Here is a 22025-nt window from a genome sequence, read left to right on the forward strand (position 1 = left end):
AGAAAGTGAAAGAAAATAAATACCAAGCAAGTTCTTGCAGCCTGAAAAGCAAAGTTCCCTTTTGAGTTTAAGGGGAAAATAAACAAAAATAGAGTAGCAAGCTGCCAAGGATGTTGTGGCTGTTAGAATGGAGGAGAGCAGTGGAGGTTTGGGGTGTGAAGCCTCCTTCTGCTTGCTTCTTCTTTAAAGATGCAGTGACAGGAGAAGCATGGTGCAGATGTGCATGACTTGGCAACCGCTAATAACTAAAGCACATACATGCATCGATGCACTGGTGCACATGCGCATTTAGATTTTAACTTCAGAAATTTTCTGCCTCAGGACTCAGAAAACAACCTCACTGGTTGTTCATGACTTTGTGTACCTTGGCTCAACCATCTCTGACACCCTCTCTCTAGATGTCGAGCTGGATAAACGTATTGGCAAAGCAGCCACCATGTTCTCTAGACTCACAAAGAGAGTATGGCTCAATAAGAAGCTGACGACACATACGAAGATCCAGGTTTATAGAGCCTGTGTTCTAAGCACACTCCTGTACTGCAGTGAGTCATGGACCCTTTGTGCACGGCAGGAGAGGAAGCTGAACACCTTCCATACACGTTGCCTCCGACGGATTTTTGGTATCATCTGGCAGGACAAAGTTCCAAACAAGGCAGTCCTAGAACGAGCTGGAATTTTCAGCATGCATACATTACTGAAACAGCGACGTCTACGTTGGCTCGGGCACGTCATGACAATGGCTGATGGTCAGATTCCAAAGGATCTCCTCTATGGAGAATTAGTGCAGGGAAAGCACCCCAGAGGGAGATCACAACTGCAATACAAGGACATCTGCAAGCGCGATCTGAAGGCCTTAGGAATAGACCTCAACAGATGGGAAACCCTGACATCTGAGCGTTCAGCCTGGAGGCAGGTACTGCATCACGGCCTCTCCTAATTTGAAGAGACCCTTGCCCAGCAGGCTGAGGCAAAGAGGAAGTCACAAAAGCAGCAAAACCAGGGAGCCGGACAGGGGACAGATTGGATTTGTCTTCAGTGTGGAAGAGATTGTAACTCTCGAATTGGCCTCCTCAGCCACACTAGACGCTGTCCCAAGTCCTCCATACAGAGCACGTTACCATAGTCTTTTGAGACTGAAGGATGCCTAAGGATAGGTGTGGTCGTAAGGTGCAACAAACAAGAGAGACATGTAGGCTGCAAAAGAAATATTTGTGGTCAGAGGGCCAAGACGGATACATTGCATACACTTCGTCCTGTATGTTTCACAGGGGAATGAATGTAATGGCACTGGGCATTTCTCTGCTTCTATAACCAGCGGTGGACAGAGATGTGTTTTGGGGGCAATAACAGATGCATCACAGATGAGTACCTATGCATGTTACAATGCAATGGAAACTAGCCACACACAAGATGAGCTTAGAATCGCGATGAGAACTGCTGCTTTTGTTCAGCTACTTTTAAAAAGACCACCTTCCATGCATCCAAAGTTGCTGGAGCCACATGTTCAGCTTTCCAGAAGAGGAAGAACAGCGGCACATAAAGGAACTGGAAAAAGTTGCTAATGCATTGTGCTTATATGGAAAAGAGGAACAGGGAAAGCTGGGTCACCATTCCTGATCCTGAGCAACCAGGGCCTTGGGCCTTTTCCTCCCCACAGCTGTCATCCAGCAGCCATTTCACCTTGTTGAGGAATCTCATAAGATTGAAAAATCATACCTAAGCTTTCTTGTTCTCCTCAGCCCATTTTCCCATTTATATCTTACATCTCTTATGCTAGGAGATGTACAGTATTCTCTTTAAACACAAACACACACACACACACACACACACACACACACCCAAAAGCCTGAAATGGAAACTGCACTGAGACTCTATAGAGAGAAATCCCTTTCACCCTTTAGAAGGTGGCTGTCAGTCACAGTGCCTTAAATGCGATCCCCAATGTTCTCCTGCCTGGGCACTGACAGAATTCTCACCCACAGAACTTGAGTGCCCCCTGCCTGTTCACTACATCATGCCTATAGCTTTTCCTATCTTGTCTCATTCTTACAGGACTCTGATCATATGCACTGAAGACATTTCCTCACTTGGTAACCTTCCTCACAGTGCACACAGTTTGGGAGGTACATCTGTCATTCTTGACACATTTCAATTCAGCTTAATTGCTGGTGATTGTGAATCACTGTTCTCAGAATGCTTTTCCATAAGCTGCATTAATGGGTATGTTAATGGTACTTACTGTCAGGCTGTTAACAGAACTCCTTTAGTACTTCTAAAGAGAAAGTAAACACTTCTCTGCACCCACTACATCCACAGGATCTACTTTTTGAGGATGCTTAAGTCACACTTGCTACTGAAAACAGGATGCAATATTGAAGCAACTGTCTTCAAATGTTATTATGGGATACTGGTGTAGCTGGAAAAGCCAGTGTTTTCACAGCAACTGACAATGCAGGATACATTCTACAAGCATAAATCATAAAGCATTCTACAAGCCGCCTAGAGTGGTCAAAATGACTAGATAGGTGGGGTATAAATACAATAAATAAATAAAAAAATTATTGGGATGTCCCTGGTTGCTTCCAGCAGAGACATTCTAATCTAGTGCAAATGGGCCCTTCTGCAGTAAAAGGCAAAGCAAATTACTTACAGGAACATTGACCTAAATTTACATGAGGGCAGGATCCAACCTAATCCATGCTGAGTTGCGCAGGCATTCATTGCAGGAAGTTAATCAATAAAGCCTAACTAATATTCTCATTTTCTTAATAATTCATGTTATTGCCAGATGAAAGGAAAACTCATAAAGCACTTTGTATCTGTATATTGCTAATTTTATTACTGATTTTGTTTAAATGAAACATTTCTCCCTGTGGTCTAAAAGCATGCTTAGCTATATCGCATCACACCATCTGCCAAACTGTGAGAAAAGGGGCAGTTTCCTTGAGATCTGATAAAACCTCCTTGTATTGTGAAGCACCCAGATGAAGAGCTTCATCTGAAACAGTCTTAAAGCTGTTTCAAAATAGAAACAGCTGTAGATGGCTGGGGTGGGCCCTAGCATTGGACAGAGTGAAACAAGAGCATTTGACCATCCTTTGAGCTGATCCTCCTGAAACACACACACACACACACACACACAGAGAGAGAGAGAGAGAGAGAGAGAGAGAGCGCAAAATGTCTTGGACCAAAGATTTCAGGCCCTAAATTGGCTATTCCCTTGACTCAGTTTTTTCCTGCTAGGTCACTACCTGCAGGAAACAATCTGTCTCTAAGAACAGCAATGTTGTGAAGAGCATGTGTGCATGTCTGTGTTCATGTGCACACACATGCACATGCGCTGCATGAGAGAATCTAGAGCACCCACAACAAATTACCTTCCCTAAGATTCCTGTGGGGAACGCTGCCAGAAGGAAACTGGTATGAAATGGATACTGTCTTTGAAAATTAATGTGTATGCATGATGAAAAGACTTGGCATTCCGGGATGAATACTAGTTTGATGTTGACAAAACGTCTGGTGTTATGTTTCTCCTGGAGAGAGAGTTTCCTGTATTGCTAAATCATCCCCCATAAATGTGTGGAGGCCCTGCAGCCACTGATTGAATGAGGCAAATAGGCATGAGTCATCATGGCCTCCAGAGATGAGACATTTTTCCCGCTCAACTCATCCTTGTTGAATTTGTGTCATCAGCGCCACTTGGCTGCACTGCCACGCAGAACGATGACGCCAGCACAAGGACACACTCGGCATAGGCTGCTGTCAAAGACTCTGCCCTTTCGTGTGCTCAGGTATACAAGACGTGTTTCCAGAATCTGTGCTGCTCTTGCTCTAATCACCAGTGCTTTCTCAGTTAGATTAAAGACTCTGACTTCAGAATGCTAATAGTCATTCAGGGACACGAAGAAAAACACACCAGCTCTGTACTCTTGCTTAGTTCTGTGCTAGGATTGGTTGCCTGTTGCAGCATGGAAAGCTGCTCTGAGAGACAGTGGCTAAATTAGCTCTTTCCAAGACATCAGCACACATGCCGGCACAAAAAAAGGGCTCCAGTAGTTCCCATCTGTTGTATTTCTGCTAACTAGCAGGTTATACTATCTTTGAAAGTCTTGTCTAGATGTACTGGGAGCAATCCACATGGCTGGAGTTCTTCCCGTCTCCATCTCTGTCCACTAGGAATGCTGATCTTCTAGTCCACTGGTTCTTAACCTTGGGTTACTCAGGAGTTTTGGACTGCAACTCCCAGAATCCTTCACCACCAGCTGTCCTGACTGGGGTTTCTGGGAGTTGCAGTTCAAAAGCATCAAAGTAACAAAGGTTAAGAACCACTGTTCTAGTCCACTGCGCACATCAGAGGGACCTTCCTTCCTTCCTTTCTAGTCTGACCTCCAGGACCTCCTTGCCTACAAAGATCCCAACCAAAATTAAAAGGGAGCAGGACCGCACACTCATATGCTTTTTCTCTTATACAGATATGTGTCTAAACTGAGTCGAAACATGCACACCACCGTACCACATACTTTTATAAACATGTAAGCCCACGTAGCACAAAGACTCATTCAGAGCTTGATAAAGTTCCATTTCAGATGGCAGCTCCCAGTATCCACCAGTCCGCATGGGCACTGTTGGTTCAGGAAATCTAGGAAATGTAAATTCCAAAAAGTAACTGCATTCTGCATTCATGCAAATGTGTACACTACACTACACACCCACACATCACACTCACAGCCATGCTCCCCAGACTCAAAGCTACTCTTTAAAGAAGCCTCCCATTGCAAAACTTGCTGTAGGCTCCTAATTGCAGTTTGTGGGGGGGGGGATTGCCCCTCCCATCATGGGTTTTTTGTTTGTTTTTTTGGCAAACTGAGTTGCTTTTGAGGGAATAAGTTTGTGAGACTGCATCAGGGTAGGAGGCATAATCCATTCTCTTGCTACCACCCCAGGACCTCCTCCTACCATCTCAGAAAATCATGTATTCTGAAAGTCTCTCACTGGAGCCAAATGTAAGCTTTTTGTTCCAAAAGCAGGAGAGGACAACTCTTCCGTCTCCAGATGTGCCCTCCATGAAAAATAAGAAAAAGGATTGGAAAGAGCTTCCTGTTGGGATGCTCATTTAGATCTATCTGCCTACCGTAGGCATCCTTGAGTCTCGAGAGACTATGGTAACGTGCTCTATCTAAATTCTTTCTCTGTTTGATAGGGAAAACATATTCCGCCATGAAGCTTCACCTTCAGGAGGAAGGGCATTTGATGGACAGGGTAGTGTCCCAGATTAGCATATGGTACCTAGTGGACCACATACCATGGATGGGCCTAATCTCCCTGCTAAGTTTGGTGAGAAAAGCAAAAGGATTTTGAGTCAATTTAAGGAAATATCAAATTGGCCACATAGTTCCTTCTTTCACCTGCATGTTCCAAAGCAGTGTCGGATTGCACTTCCTCCATTTTTTCCATGCAATGGGAAACATAGGGCAATGGGCTTATTTTATTCTTCTTTCTCAAACAGATTGTGAATTTAAAAATATGCACAGTTTTGAAAAGGTACCAACAAGAATGCTTGAACAGTAGTCTTCATTTTCCATCTCTTCAGCCTGACCCTCCTCTAGTCTCTTAGCTCCAAAGCATTCACCATCAAGTTGTTTGGACTGGGCACATGGCACAGGGCTCATTTCCCTTGTGGACTAGCTGGAAACAGCTGATGGACCAAGTCATTTAGCTATTTTAACTAAAATGCATGCTTTATATAATATAGATCTGGGTTCTTCAAAGGAACAGGATGTGAAGGATGGAAGCAGGGAAGAAATCACTGGACAGTAATGAGGCATCCGTTCTCGGAGAGGCCAGACAAGGGCAGCTGAGGGGGTGAGCTGAGAAGAAGCATAGTGGGAAGTACTGTACTGGATGGTCCATCTTCCTATTCTCTAGGCACAGCTATTTGAGATCGGTTCTGCTCTTTCTTCTTCACTTCTGCCCAGATGTCTGAAAGATCTTGGATAAACTGCTGGATCTAAGAACAATGAGCATAACCATCAGATTAGTATACAAGTGGGTGACTTAAAACATTGGTACAAGTTTGATTCTGATGCTACTTTGATGTTCAATCAAGGCTGCTGATCTGGAATATAGGACTGTATTTGTCCATGGAGCAGGGGGGAGTGCAATACCAGAACTATTGCCACATGTCCCAATTCATTATGTTGTGCTTAATTTTCAGATCAATTGTGTCCCACCTGACCATAATCATGTTCCCTCTGCATCCACATAACATAGAGTGGCGCAGTGGTTAAAATGCTGTACTGCAGCTAAAACTGTGCTCACGACCTGGGGTTCAAATCCCAGGTAGCCAGCTCAAGGTTGACTCAGCCTTCCATCCTTCCGAGGTCGGTAAAATGAGTACCCAGCTTGCTGGGGGGGCAATGTGTAGCCTGTATAATTAAAAATTGTAAACCGCCCGGAGAGCGCTTGTAGTGCTATGGGGCGGTATATAAGTCCAAAAAATAAATAAATACATTGTGATGCTTCTCACAGTGAGGCTTCCCTCTACATCCTGATGGAATATGTCATCCTTCATGCTATGCTGTAAACTTCCCAGAGATACAGAGTTGGTACATGGTAGAAATAGAATGCTGGGGGTACCACCATGATCCTTGAACTGATCACAGGGTGATCTATCTGAAAAAAAGGAGAGGGATTGCTCCACTCAATGCAGAACCTTCAACACCACTTCCTGTGATCATCTAGGCTGAACACATGGCCTTTCTACCCCCTCAGACACTCAAGGTGAATCCCCAGGAGAATTTCTGCTGTACAGAAAGCAATGGGGACAGAATTTGGTAAGGGGTTTATAAAAGGAACACCAGTTCTCCAGGGAAGCAAGGCCAGCTGCAGAATTGGCCTGGCCAACCTTCATAAGTGATCAGTCCTCTATTGAGGCAACCTCCCTCTGTCTTTTAAAGTTATTTAGTTACTTAAAGCCCACAGAACTTATTGGGAGCTTTCCATGGTACTGAGAAGACCCGCCTGAAACTAGAAATATCTTGAGAAGTCTAGCAACTCTCTCATGTTCCTGATGTGAACTTATGTGAAAAAAACATTACTGGGACTGGGACTAAGCAAGTATGTTCTCAATGGAGTTGGATAGACTCTGCTTAAGTCACTCCTATTGGATTCTATGTTCCTCTTAACGTGTGTGTCTCTACCTACACCTGTGACTCATATTTACCATATCCAGTTGCTTATGAGTATCTTCCAAAGGCACCATTAACGCTTCCTTCATCTGCTTGCTTACACTCTGGAAGAGGTTCAGGGTGGCCATCTTGATGGTACCTAGCATCAAGGTTTTCTTAGCAGCAGTATTCTGGATATGGGCCCAACGTGACTCCTGTGGAAATGTCAGAGGCAATGTGTCAGCTTCTGGGGTTAAGATATTATATTATAATATCACCCTAAACTCCATTTTGGGGACTTGCAGCATCTTGCAAAGCAGCCATCCTCAACATTTTTCACCCTCTGTGTTGCATTTATTGGATGTAATCAGGCCTCCCACAAATGGTGAGGCCCCGTCATGCCTTTTTTCCTTGTCTAGGTCATGCAGAAAACATTCTAAGTGACTTACTTTTCTCTTTGCAGAATTGAAAAAATGCTAAGATATTTGTTACCGGACTGAAGAGGGCGGCATCACATGACTTGCCAGTTGCAGTTGGCAGTTCTGAGGCCCCGCTCTTCACCATCCCTCTCTTACTTCTATGATAATGATTGGATCACTTAGCAAATGCATTCATTTATCATTCCCTTGCCCAGTGTCTGAATTCCAAGAGGGCAGGTACATTAGTGTGCCTGAGAATGTGAGCTGGCCTCAATATTGTATCCCTGTCAAATGGCATGTGTATCACTGATACCAAGAGATTTACAGATCTGTTATCATTCTGGTCATCTGCTAGGTTGTTTACTGAGCCAGAGTTTTCCAGTAGCTGGTCAAGTGTATGAGTGAATGGGAAAATGTTTTGAACAGTATTTTGCAGATGGCATGAACAAATACATGAGCCTGTTCAAATACTGTATGCAGTTTAGCCCCAAGGGAGCAGATCTACCCAGATGAGCTTCATGGGTGCTATCAAAATGTTGCCCACCAGCATTCACTGAAAAACAGGAAGTAGCACTATCTGTGACCCTTACCCAAACAATGACATCACTGCGGGCATGATCAAAACGCAGCTGCAGGCGTGCCAGCTCATTGTTGTGCTGCAGAATTTCATCATCTTTTTCTTCCTTGTAGCGAGCCAGCCGGACCTTTGCTTGTTCAATCATCTCCATACCCTCCTGCGCTGACTGCACGAGATCCCGGTGCATCCCCACTAGTGTCTTATAGCGACCAATTACTTCCCGAATCTCCTCAAACTGCAGGAGATGGATGGTGTTACTGTCCTGCACCCTGAAGTACTGATTCCCACCCCCCTTATAATCAGTTCAGAGCTTGGAAATATTAGTGTTTGGACTAAAACTTCCAGAATTTCCCAGCTAGCATAGCCAACTGCAGTTTCTGGAATCTGTAGTCCCCAAAGTAACTTTTATGAGTTCTGAACCAATTCCACATGGATCACATTTGTAACCCACTCCACCCACCCCAACATGCAGAAACAGAAGACTCAAGACCCCATGGTGTAGTACAGTCAACATCTTGTTTTGGGAAAGCTGCTTCCTCAATATGGCTCTTCAGTTTTGCAATGGATATTTGATAATAGCTTTGTCGGCTGCTTGGAGTTACAGATTGAATGCACAGATGCCACAAACAACAGGACAAAAGGTCAACATGCAGATCTGACAGCGCTGTTCATAAAACCAGCGCTCTTGCTGGTCTCTCATCCAGATCTCTCAGTATAGTGGGCTGTCTCTGCAGAGCCAACATTAAAACTGGAATGGCAAGTTTGTAGCAGAGTCAGACAAAACCACAACCAAATAACCGATTTGCAGTGTTTGTGCTTTGTCCTCCAACTCTTTGGCCTTCTCTGGTATGGCGTACAAGCACCAAATGAAGAAATAAGCCCCTGCCATTTGGAGATACCTAAAACTCTCATTCCTTTCTTAGTGGTTAATCACTTATACATACCTCTGACACTTGAACCACCTTTTCCAAGTATTTGTTGAAGATGGAGTATTGCTGTAGCTTGTTGTAGAGCTTCTGGTGTTGCTGCTTCAGGGCAGCCATCTCCAGTTTTGCCTTGGCCAGTTCCTTCACTCTCTGCTTCTTCAGTTCCCTCTCCTTGTTGGCCTTCTTCAGGGCTCTGATCCGTTTCTGGTCATTTTCCTAATGGCCCCCAGGTTGACACACACACACACACACACACACACACACACACACACACACACACACACACACACACACACACACACACACACGCACACGCACACACACACACACACACACGCACACACACACCAGCAACACACAGCATTGTAAATAAATCAAAATGAGAGAAAGAGGTTACTGGAAGTAGGTGGCCAGTGGCCTTACTTCTTTTGTCAGAATATATGGAATTGTCAGAGGTATGCTGGAATCAACCTTATAGCAGCTCATGCCAGAGTTCAGCAAAGTTACTTGTTCAGACATTAACCAGCTATGCCGGCTGGAGGATTTTAGGATTTGTAATCCAGCAAAATTCCCAAGCTCTGCATCAGTCATTTTGCCCACGCAGACACTTCCCAATCCATTAACCCAGTATTGTCAATGCTGATGATAGTCACTCTCCAAGGTCTCCAGCAAAACGGGGGGGGGGGGCTTTCCCATTGTTTACTGGCTTATTATTTTAGCTCAGAATGCCAAGGATTGAATCTGAGACCTTCTGCATGCACAACAATGGTTCGACTATTGCTACAAGGTAGATGGCCTTTGTCTGACCCTAGAAAGCCAGTGCAGTGCTCAGAGCTTTAGCCTTGCCATTACAGTATTGTCACCAATTGAACTAGCCTGGCTGTAACAAAAAACATTTCCTAAATGATTCAGGGCTGTAAAATCTTTTATCACACAAACAGACCTGGGATGTGCGGTACCTTGACAGAATTCTCTAGGCTGATTCTCTAGAGTGAATCTATAGGAAGAGATGATGATCAAATTGAGTTTTTGGGCTGGATGTCATGTATGATGACTGAAGACTCATGTGTGTGTGTGTGTGTGTGCGTTTATGTGTGCCAGGCATCACCAGTGGAAGAGCAGTATAGCGAGACCCAGCTGGATCCTTCTCTAAAGAAGGACACAGTGCCATAACTAGTCATTTCTACATCAGTTTCCAAGGCTATACTTCCTCCACATAAGAATAATTTAAGAGGCAAACTGAGAATAATTGCAGGGATTGCTACAGAACTTTAAGGTTCTCAGAACTCAAGACTGTTCTTACTCAAAATCTATTGTGCAGAAATGCAACTAAGCAAATATACAGTGGTGTCTCGACTTACGAACATCCTGACTTACGACCGATTCGAGTTACGACCAGCTCCGGCCGCAAGATTTTGCTTCAACTTGTGACCAGTGCTTTGAGGTACAAACAGAAAAAAAGCTGGGGAAAGTGGGGAATTTGAACTGCTTTCAGTTAACCGTTGATCAGTGAAGAGGCTGCTTCTCTGTAGCTCTTTTGCCCCAGCGGTTAGAGAGTGTGGGTTCGGAAAGAGACTTCGGACTGCCTGATACTGCCTGGCACTGTACTATACTGTATTTTTGCGGGGTATTTTTCTTTTTTTTAATTTTTGCTTTTTGGATTTTTGCTTTTTGACTTTTTTAAAACAGAGAGACTGCCTGTTCTGGGTGAGTACTGTACGTACTGGGTTTTTGCAGCATGGGTTTGGGTTGGGGGGTTTAAGTTTCTGTGCTCTGATGGGTCTTGCAGTGTGTAGTTGTAGCATTTTTAGTCCCTGCTAGAATGTGGGGTGTTTTTTTTTGTATGCTGTGGCTCCTAGGGTTTGTGTACTGTGACCTCTCTTTTCTTTTAAAAGGTATTTGGTTTAAAATGTGTTGGTTTAAAACAGGGGTCAGGGAATTTTTTTACCTTTTACCCTCCAAAAAAATTTATATAAGCCAACATTACCCCCTTGATTTGAAAGGAAGCAAATGATACAGTATTTGATGAAGCCACCCCTTTTCCTGCCTTAATTCATAGTTTAGAGTCAGTCTCTCTCACACACAAACAAACACACACACATCCACCCTCCCTCCACCCTTTTTTCCCACCTTAATTCAAGCCTCGCCTGTTCCTTTTTTCATAGTTTTGAGTCAGTCTCTCTCTCACACACACACACACACACATCCACCCTCCCTCCCTCCCCCTTTTTCCTGCCTTAATTCAAGCCTTGCCTGTTCCTTTTTTCATAGTTTTGAGTCAGTCTCTCTCTCTCACACACACACACACACACACACACACATCCTCCCTCCCTTCCCCTTTTTTCCTGCCTTAATTCAAGCCTTGCCTGTTCCTTTTTTCATAGTTTTGAGTCAGTCTCTCTCTCACACACACACACACACACAAACACACACACAAACACACACCTCCACCCACCCACCCTCCATCCATCCATTTTCTCCATACATTTAAATAAGCTTGATGAAGCCCTCGGTCTCTCGCACCTTCCTTCCCCTCATTAACTTGATCCTTTCCCATCTCCTGCTTGCTTGCATTCATTTCTGGAGGAAGCAGTCATTCAAAGCCCCAGATTGGTTGATTGCTTGGGGCTATTCCACAGCTGTAGCCAATTAAGCAGGCATATCTCCGATCTCTGAACAAACAGAGGATTTACAAGTGCCTGCTGCAACCAGGAAGTAACAAGGAGAGGAGGCTTACAATTTGAGGTCTGGCTGCAGGGGTGGGGGTGGGAGGGAGGGGGTAGTGCTCTGCTCATTACCCCCAGGATTTTCACTTTTACCCCATTTGGGGTAATTTACCCCTGTTCTCCGACCACTGGTTTAAAAGATGTGGGTTTAACGTGTGAGTTTAAAATGTGTTTTGCACTCCAAAGTCTCTCCCCCCATTGTCTTCTCTCTCTCTCTCCTCTCTCTTTTTGTGCTTAAAAGCACAAACCTTTGTCTGAGAGGTCTGTGTGCCCCAGTGATGACCTTCTTTATGTCCTCTTTTCCCCATTGTTCCCTCCCTCCCTCCTTTCCTGCCCTTTTTTAAACCTAAGTCATCTTAGGTTTTAAAAAAGTCTCCCCCTAGTGGTAGTGGATGGATTAACCACTTTTCCATTAGTTCCTATGGGAACGAATGGTTCGACTGCGACTGGCACCTTGAGATACCACCAAAAAATGGCCAGAATTTTCAACGCATTCCTATGGGAAATGGTGCTTTGATTTATGACCATTTCAAGGTACGACCATCTTCTGGAACGGATTAAGCTCGTAAGTCGAGGCACCACTGTATATGGATGATTTTCTGCACTTCAACCTGTGTTCATTGGCTAAATATGCTTTGCTGTGTTAGGCTGCAGAGAAAACACCAATGAAGAGCCACAAGCACATAACTTCCTCATTCGGTCTATGATAACTGATAACAAGCTGATGTTTACATTTACTGTATCAGTTTTGAAAATGTTTAGATTTTTTTTCTTATCGGAAAAATATATATAACGTGAATTGATTAGAGTGATTAGATTGCACAAGGCCTGCCCTTCTTGGGCCCTTGTCCAAATCTCACCCTGTGGAACATACACTGATGATGCACCATTGTTGGACTATTGGAGGAAAGCTAATCTATACAAACGTGTAGCTTCTGATGGATCACAATGGTGCCTGTTGTACCTGTAAAGATAAAATAAGCTGGACATGTTACAGATTAAGAACGGGAGAAAGAGAACTGGAAGGAGACAATACCTGTATGAACTGCTCAAATTTCCGAATATATGCTTTTAGCTGGACCTCTTTTGCACCAAGTTCCTCCCACCGGTTATTCAGGGATTCCATCCTAGTCTTAAATGCCTGAAGGGTTCATAGAGGGAAGAGAATAACTAGTTATTTAATTGCAGTAACTTTCTTCTTCTACAGGGAGTGGGAAGATTGTGTAACTACTATTTACTGACTATTTGGTTAATTTGATTTGATTTGCAGCCTACTTTTCTCCCATGACTACACTTGATCTTAGCCAAAAGGCCAAGGAGCCTTTTCTCCCATGACTAGTAGCCCAGCTAACTCTGAAATGGTGACATCCACTACTGAGCAGATGGGATTTGCTTTCCCATTATCCCTGCTTGAATATCCCTTTCAGAAAGTTCCTTCAAGGAGAGCTGAAGGGGCCACTTTCTTGGATCTGGGTGTGTTGGTTGGATGTGGGTACCTCTGACTGTCAGTATTAAGATTGTGGAGTGTGTATTGAATAGATACTGAGTAGGTGTGGTAGCTGGATGAGATGCAAGCTGCCCTGGAAATAAGGTGGAATTGGTCATCTGGGATCCAAGGACAGTCAAACAGGATATCTCCCGAAGTTGGAGAATCTCACCTCCTTTTGAGCCTCCATGGCCTGATGCACCAGTTTGGCCTCTTTTTTCTTCTCCAGCAACCGGATGGAAGGAGATGGGGACTGCTCCTCTGATACTGGGAACTTCCTAATCAAAAAGGACAATAATTTTCCCACAAAGAGATCTTATCAGATGACATAATCCATAAGCCACATATGTTTTGTACTCCTCATGCACCTTTGATTGGAAGGGATATGTTGGCATAATATCTTATTCATCCCAAGATACTTGGAAGGTGAGCTTCTCATTCACCCAGAAAATAGGCCAGGTTGTGATCTCTCTGGACATTATCATAACATTGGGCAGTTAAGAATATGGAGGTGAACTCAGTTTTAGGCTCAACAGATGAAGTGAGTTTGGAAGAAGGAGATGAAAGATTTATCATAGAAGAAAAGGAGATAAATGTTGTCAGGGGAACAGAAGACAGGTAAAGAAACATCCCAGGAGACAGAGCTAATCCATTAGCCATGGAGCCAATGACAGAAGAAGGGTTCATTTCCAAAAGTAAAACTGAGTTTTGACACCCAAGATCTGATGGTTGGTGATGCATCTTGTTTAACCTATTTCAGAACAGTGAAAATCACTATGAAAATCAAGCTATCAAATGTCAGATTTATGCTGGCAGGGAAATAACCTAATTACCTTTTTAATATGAGGAAATGGAATACCTTTAAATATACAGGGATTAATCAAAAGCTAGGTTTATTTCAAGAACATTGGAGGTTTTTTTTAAAAAAAAAACCGTTGTGAGAGGGGTTTAAAATGGTTCAAAGGATGTGAACATTAATGTATGAAATGGTTTAGAAAGACTGCAAATATTTAGAAAGACTGCAGACATTAACAAATCTCTGAAAATATGAGTTCAGTTAAACAGCAGTGTCAACCTAGGCATGAAAGGCAAAGGGCCTTCCTTTGAAAAACATAAGTTTCATTTAAGTAGCAAAATGAATAATGGACCTATCTCTAAAACTCCTTCATGGATTGCTGCCTTGTCGTGGCGAAGGGGCTTGAGTAACTCAGAGAAGCTATGGGCTATGCCGTGCAGGGACACCCAAGACGGACAGGACATAGTGGAGAGTTCCGACTAAACGCAATCCACCTGGAGTAGGAAATGGCAAGCCACTCCAGTATCTTTGCCAAGAACGCCCCATGATCAGAAACAAAAGGCTAAAAGATATGACGCTGGAAGATGGGCCCCTCAGGTCGGAAGGCGTCCAACATGCTACTGAGGAAGAGTGGAGGACAAGTACAAGTAGCTCCAGAGCTAATGAAGTGGTTGGGCCAAAGCCGAAAGGACGCTCAGCTGTGGACGTGCCTGGAAGTGAAAGGAAAATCCAATGCTGCAAAGAAAAATACTGCATAGGAACCTGGAATGTAAGATCTATGAACGTTGGGAAGCTGGAGGTGGTCAAACAGGAGATGGCAAGAATAAACATCGACATCCTGGGCATCAGTGAACTAAAATGGACAGGAATGGGCGAATTCAGCTCAGATGATTATCATATCTACTATTGTGGGCAAGAATCCCGTAGAAGGAATGGAGTAGCCCTCATAGTCAACAAAAGAGTGGGAAAAGCTGTAATGGGATACAATCTCAAAAATGATAGAATGATGTCAATACGAATCCAAGGCAGACCATTCAACATCACAATAATCCAAGTTTATGCACCAACCAGCATTGCTGAGGAGACTGAAATGGAACAATTCTATGAAGATTTACAACACCTTCTAGAACTGACACCAAAGAAAGATGTTCTTCTCATTCTAGGGGACTGGAATGCTAAAGTAGGGAGCCAAGAGATAAAAGGAACAACAGGGAAGTTTGGCCTGGGAGTTCAGAACGAAGCAGGACAAAGGCTAATAGAGTTTTGTCAAGAGAATAAGCTGGTCATCACAAACACTCTTTTCCAACAACACAAGAGGCGACTCTATACATGGAAATCACCAGATGGGCAATATCGAAATCAGATTGATTATATTCTCTGCAGCCAAAGATGGAGAAGCTCTATACAGTCAGCAAAAACAAGACCTGGAGCTGACTGCGGTTCTGATCATCAGCTTCTCATAGCAAAATTCAAGCTTAGACTGAAGAGATTAGGAAAAACCACTGGGCCACTCAGGTATAATCTAAACCAAATCCCTTATGAATACACAGTGGAAGTAAAGAACAGATTTAAGGAACTAGATTTGGTGGACAGAGTGCCTGAAGAACTTTGGATAGAGGCTCGTAACATTGTCCAGGAGGCAGCAACGAAAACCATCCCAAAGAAAAGGAAATGCAAGAAAGCAAAGTGGCTGTCCAACGAGGCCTTAGAAATAGCAGAGAGGAGAAGGGAAGCAAAATGCAAGGGAGATAGGGAAAGTTACAGAAACTTGAATGCAGACTTCCAAAGAATAGCAAGGAGAGACAAGAGGGCCTTCTTAAATGAACAATGCAAAGAGATAGAGGAAGATAACAGAAAAGGAAAGACCAGAGATCTGTTCAGGAAAATTGGAGATATTAGAGGAACATTTTGCGCAAAGATGAACATGATAAAAGACAAAAATGGGAGGGACCTAACAGAAGCAGAAGACGTCAAGAAGAGGTGGCAAGAATACACAGAGGAATTATATCAGAAAGATTTGGATATCCCGGACAACCCAGACAATGTAGTTGCTGACCTTGAGCCAGACATCCTGGAGAGCGAAGTCAAGTGGGCCTTAGAAAGCCTGGCTAACAACAAGGCCAGTGGAGGTGATGGCATTCCAGTTGAACTATTTAAAATCTTGAAAGATGATGCTGTTAAGGTGCTACATTCAATATGCCAGGAAGTTTGGAAAACTCAACAGTGGCCAGAGGATTGGAAAAGATCAGTCTACATCCCAATCCCAAAGAAAGGCAGTGCCAAAGAATGCTCCAACTACCGTACAATTGCACTCATTTCACACGCTAGCAAGGTTATGCTCAAAATCCTACAAGGTAGGCTTCAGCAGTATGTGGACCGAGAACTCCCAGAAGTACAAGCTGGATTCCGAAGAGGCAGAGGAACTCGAGACCAAATTGCTAACTTGCGCTGGATTATGGAGAAAGCCAGAGAGTTCCAGAAAAATATCTACTTCTGCTTCATTGACTATGCGAAAGCCTTTGACTGTGTGGACCACAGCAAACTATGGCAAGTTCTTAAAGAAATGGGAGTGCCTGACCACTTTATCTGTCTCCTGAGAAACCTATATGTGGGACAGGAAGCAACAGTTAGAACTGGTCATGGAACAACTGAGTGGTTCAAAATTGGGAAAGGAGTACGGCAAGGATGTATATTGTCCCCCAGCTTATTTAACTTATATGCAGAATACATCATGCGGAAGGCTGGACTGGAAGAAACCCAAGCCGGAATTAAGATTGCCGGAAGAAATATCAACAACCTCCGATATGCAGATGACACCACTCTGATGGCAGAAAGTGAGGAGGAATTAAAGAACCTTGTAATGAGAGTGAAAGAGGAGAGTGCAAAAAACGGTCTGAAACTCAATATCAAAAAAACTAAGATCATGGCCACTGGTCCCATCACCTCCTGGGAAATAGAAGGGGAAGATACGGAGGCAGTGTCAAATTTTATCTTCCTGGGCTCCATGATCACTGCAGATGGAGACAGCAGCCCTGAAATTAAAAGGCGCCTTCTTCTTGGGAGGAAAGCGATGACAAATCTTGACAGCATCTTGAAAAGCAGAGACATCACCTTGCCAACAAAAGTCCGAATAGTCAAAGCTATGGTTTTTCCTGTCATGATGTATGGAAGTGAGAGCTGGACCATAAAGAAAGCAGACCGCCGAAGAATTGATGCCTTTGAATTGTGGTGCTGGAGGAGGCTCTTGAGAATCCCCTGGACTGCAAGGAGAACAAACCTATCAGTTCTAAAGGAAATCAACCCTGAATGCTCACTTGAAGGACAGATCCTGAAGCTGAGGCTCCAATACTTTGGCCATCTCATGAGAAGAAAAGAGTCCTTGGAAAAAACCTTGATGTTAGGAAGGTGTGATGGCAAGAGGAGAAGGGGACGACCGAGGATGAGATGGCTGGACAGTGTCTGCGAAGCAACCAACATGAACCTGACACAACTCCGGGAGGCAGTAGAAGACAGGAGGGCCTGGCGTGCTCTGGTCCATGGGGTCACGAAGAGTCGGACACGACTAAACGACTAAACACACACATCTCTAAAATGTTTGCTTCCTGGTAAACTGATAAAAATGGATCTTTAATCATGCTTCTGAAAACAGTGCTGGAGTAGAGTCAGTATGTTTTCTGGAAAGGAAGGGCTCTAAGATTGTCAACAAACATGTAGACAATAGTGATTCAATAACTGTTTTACACTCAGTCATCCAAAAAGTGCTTAACCAAGCCCTTCATGAAAGGTTCTTAAGAGCCTAATGACAAGTAACATAGAAATCTAGGTATACTGTATTTTGCAATTGTTTGAAGAGTAAAAATAGCACCGTGTGTGCTGGGGTGTGTATATTGGGAGACATTTAGACTGAAAAGCCAGATGTGTGAGGGTGTTCACCTTCTTTCTCACTCCTGCTGTTCTTCACATACAAGACAGAACCTGGAAAAGATGCTTTTCTGGATTGCCACTCCCAGAGTTGAAAGAAGATCCAGACTGAAGAAAAGGGAAGCAGGAAAGGAAGGAAGATGGAACACAGAACAGCTAAGAGTTAAGAGTGTGCCTTGGCGCAGTGGTCCCCAACCAGGGGCCGTCAGATGTTCTTGGACTTCAACTCCCAGAAATCCTGGCCAGCAGAAGTGGTGGTGAAGGCTTCTGGGAGTTGTACTCCAAGATCATCTGGAGGCTCAAGGTTGGGGACCACTGCCTTGGAGGAAGAAAGAAGAGCATACAGCACAAGGAGTAAAGTGGGAGGAGCAGGAGTTTAACTCACATCAGCAGTTTCAGCAACTTCTCTCCATACTGCATACGAAAATATTCACTCAGGTCCTCTTCACCCATGGTGGTCATGATGCTAGCTGACCTGCTAGGCCCCAGACCTTTTAAGCCCGACCCTGTGCACAGAACAGAACCTGCACTTTACAATCCTGCCCCCCTCTCTGCCTTGTCCACCTCACTGTGGCTTGTGAGGAAGCAAGCAAACAAACAAAAGAACAGCTGCCTGAGAGCCTGTTGCAGTTGGGGCTACAGAATCTTGGGATGTAGACATGGAAGATGCAGAAGGGTTACTTAGCAACCACAGGGCTGTTCTGCCCCAGGAACTGCGAGAGGAAGATACCATTTCCTTCCTAGGTGACAGAGCACAGTACATCTCACCACCACTGTCATTATTTTCCTTTAAAAGCATTGTCCTCATGAGAGAAGCTATGAGAAGCTAGCCACCTTTATTCATGTGCTCTTATTGATTTGTGGAGAATGGTGTGACTAGTGCTGGATTTCTGAGCAAAGGACCAGGGACTTGTAGCCTGACAGGGAGCAGAAGGTATGCCAATAGCTGACTCCACCAGAGCTGACACTTCTCACAAACTATATTAAAATATACTATATGCTAGATTTTTTTTGCAACAGAATTATCTTCATCCTTAGGTAAGCATGTCTGGCATCATTTTCTTCCTTAATTATTATTTCTTTTGTACCAAACTTCCTTTCACGCTGTGCTCTCTTGCCCCCCCGCCCCCACTCACTCATTCACACACTTCTCTTAACATTGGGCCCTTGTTTTAGGTGATGTGGTCTGGGGGGGTCCAAATTGTGTCAGCATCTCCCATTCCAATCAAGTGATCCCCAGCTACTTCTTCACTGACGGCTCCCACAGAAGAAACATCCACCACACTTTCAGGACCATTTATATGCACAGCTTGATAAAATAAATGGCCAGCCAGTGGCTGTACAATATTTTACTAGGTATTGATTCCTGGCTCTGGGAGCTGTGTAGCATTTTATCTTCTCTTATATATTCTGACAGCATACTTAGTATGACTAGACAAAAAAAAAACATGAATATCATACTGGGGATGAAGGAAAGAACCAAAATGGAACTGAGATTACCAATATCACCTTTTTCATTGTTCCTCTTAGTAGATTTCTGTTGATTCATTTGATTAAGTGGATGGGAACAAATTAGGCAATGTGAAGGCAAAATTAATCTCCTGATCCCTTTTAGAAGGAACTTTCATAGACAATCTGGTTCATTACCATTGAATATTGGCATGCACTTGATATAATCTCTTAACTTTTCCTGTTTTACAGCTAATCTACACCTTTAGATTACAACCTTGAATTTATCACTGTGATCCTGCAAAGCTTTTTTTCAGCTACATGCTTTCCTTTTTGAAGCGAGGAAGATCCCTGGCCCTATGAAAGTTGCTCCCACAACTGAGAACATAGCATTGGGGGGGGGGGAGAAATAGCAATGTTTCATGCACTAGCATTGAGTATCCATGGGAAGATGTTTGCAGCCTAAAATGATTGTTCTTTGCCACTAATTTTATTGGTGCTGCTGCTTAAGTGTGCTGCTTATACACTGCCTCATAATGCTTAAAGCACTTTCTGGAGAGTTTACAATTTAGTTATGCAGGCTACACATTGCCCCCCACCCCTGGCCCCACGAGCTGGGTACTCAATTTACCAATGTTGGAAGGATGGAGTCAGCCTTGAGCTGGTTATCTGAGCTTGTCAGGATCAAACTCAAGTTGGGAGAGAGGTTTGATGTGCAGTACTGCAGTTTACCCATGAGGCTCCCTCCTTGGTACAGTGGGGTCTTGACTTGAGAACTTAATCCGTATTGGAAGGCGGTTCTCAAGTCAAAAAGTTCTCAGGTCAAATCTGCATTTCCCATAGGAATGCATTGACAACCATTTGATCCGTATCTGCTCTTTTCCGTCCATAGAAACTAATGGGAAGCTGCTATTCCGCCTTCGACCACTAGAGGGGGATATTTTGTTTCTTTTTTTCTTAGGTCAAGAAAGGTTCAGAGAAGGCAGGGAAAATACAGTCCAAGCAGTACCAGGCAGTCCGAAGACTGTCTCCCAATCCACTCTCTAAACACTGGGAGGAGTGAGGAAGCAGACAGGCACCCTTTACACTGGCCAACAGTTAACTGAAAGTTCACATTTTGCACTTTCCCTGCCTCCCACGTGGGTTTTTTTAGTTCTTAACTCAAATCTAAGTACTTAAGTCAAGTCAATATTTTCCTATGAGAGCGGTTCTTAAGTCAAAATGTTCTTAACTCGAGCCGTTCTTAAGTCAAGACCCCACTGTAGATTGATAGTTTTTCCCACCTCAGGCATTAGGGTCAGGCCCTTCTACCTGTTTATAAGGGATTCTTTTTTTTTTTTCTGGCTATCTTCTTCTTCCCTGACCTGACTAAGAAGGAATCGTGCAGGGGCTCCTATGTGCTGGAGATTCCATCTTTACCTTTTTTTTTCTTTTCCTTTTGACCATAACTACAGATTGTAACTGTGGGTAAAGTTACTTCTTCTGCTTAAACGTGCATCTAGTCCCATTTTAGCTGATTGTGTCATTGGGACAAAATATGCAGATAAAGGTAGAAATGAATATCTGTGACTGTTCCCCTGGCCAAAAATATTAAAATATAACATAATAAAACCATGGATCCAGATATTCTATACTTTAATTTTCCTATCTCTATGGCACATCTGCTCCTACATCTCAGTGAGCTGTTGGTGTCTGCTGTGATGTGCTTGTAGAGGTGTGTTCAAAAAGAGCTGCCAAGGGATTTCAGGGGATTCCACTTTTGCTGAGGGAAGGTTTGGAAGATGGCTTATTTACATTAGAATGGCCCATAGTATTATGGAGGGTGGATGAAGAGGTGAAGCATGGGCCTTCCTTTGATTCCCCTGATGTCCAAATTCTGATGATTTGTGGTAAGGGCAAAGATAACACTATCTTGTGAGAACAGGGATTTTGTTTAAATGTGAACTTCTCTATGAAACAAAATTAGTATCTACGTGAGATCAGTAACAGAAGTTAAAAATAGGACTTAAAGCCAGTTTGTGTTGGAGAGAGGGGGCTGAGGTAGTCTTTTGAGAGATGTGATTTCAGAGATAAAAGGAAACCTACACTTACATCCTGAAGATCAAACACCAAACAAATCACATTAAGATGTGAGAGGAATTCTTGCAGTGACACTCAGATATCTGCATTATTTAAGATTGGGTGTCCAGAAATCTATGTGGACATGAGCACAGGACCCATTAGAGTACACATTCTGGAACACCACTCAAGGACTAGGAATTGGGCCCTTCAGACTCCCCTGCTGGCTCATTATGCTGAGAAAAATCATTCACATGAGGACTTGAAATATTGTGCCATTTATAGACGCAAACCACATCCAGCAGAGTAAATGTACAAAAAACATTACAGCAAAAAGAATGTGTTTTGTAGCCCCAGAAGGTATGAATTTGAGTTTAGATTTGTCATCATATATTTAAGGCAAAATTCTTTTAAGTCAGACGAAAGAATGTCAGCTGCAAACCATTAGCAAGGAATTTAAGCTGACTTAGTTTGTTACACAGATTGAGAACCCTTTTCCAA

General features: G+C 43.5%; 1 protein-coding gene across 1 annotated transcript; it reads right to left on the reverse strand.

Moving 5' to 3' along the window:
• Window positions 1-5520: 5520 nt before the first annotated feature.
• On the reverse strand, window positions 5521-18651 carry CCDC42 (coiled-coil domain containing 42). The gene is made up of 7 exons (XM_020796355.3): window positions 18403-18651; window positions 13473-13578; window positions 12851-12955; window positions 9107-9304; window positions 8176-8397; window positions 7223-7381; window positions 5521-6007 (listed from the first exon to the last, which is right to left on the reverse strand). The coding sequence occupies exons 1-7, from the start codon at window positions 18477-18479 to the stop codon at window positions 5915-5917; spliced, it is 960 nt and encodes a 319-aa protein (XP_020652014.2). The 5' UTR covers window positions 18480-18651; the 3' UTR covers window positions 5521-5914.
• Window positions 18652-22025: the final 3374 nt, after the last annotated feature.

This window comes from Pogona vitticeps, chromosome 2, assembly GCF_051106095.1.
Source record: "Pogona vitticeps strain Pit_001003342236 chromosome 2, PviZW2.1, whole genome shotgun sequence".
In the NCBI taxonomy this organism is placed as follows: Eukaryota; Metazoa; Chordata; class Lepidosauria; order Squamata; family Agamidae; genus Pogona; species Pogona vitticeps.

Excerpts from the sequence above, each read along its gene's own strand:
- CCDC42 (XM_020796355.3), bottom strand. The coding sequence starts at position 18,479 with ATGACCACCATGGGTGAAGAGGACCTGAGTGAATATTTTCGTATGCAG. Across the intron at positions 13,579-18,402 it reads AAGTTGCTGAAACTGCTGAT|GAAGTTCCCAGTATCAGAGG; the intron begins GTGAGTTAAACT and ends CTTTTTGATTAG. Across the intron at positions 9,305-12,850 it reads AATTTGAGCAGTTCATACAG|GAAAATGACCAGAAACGGAT; the intron begins GTATTGTCTCCT and ends GGGGGCCATTAG.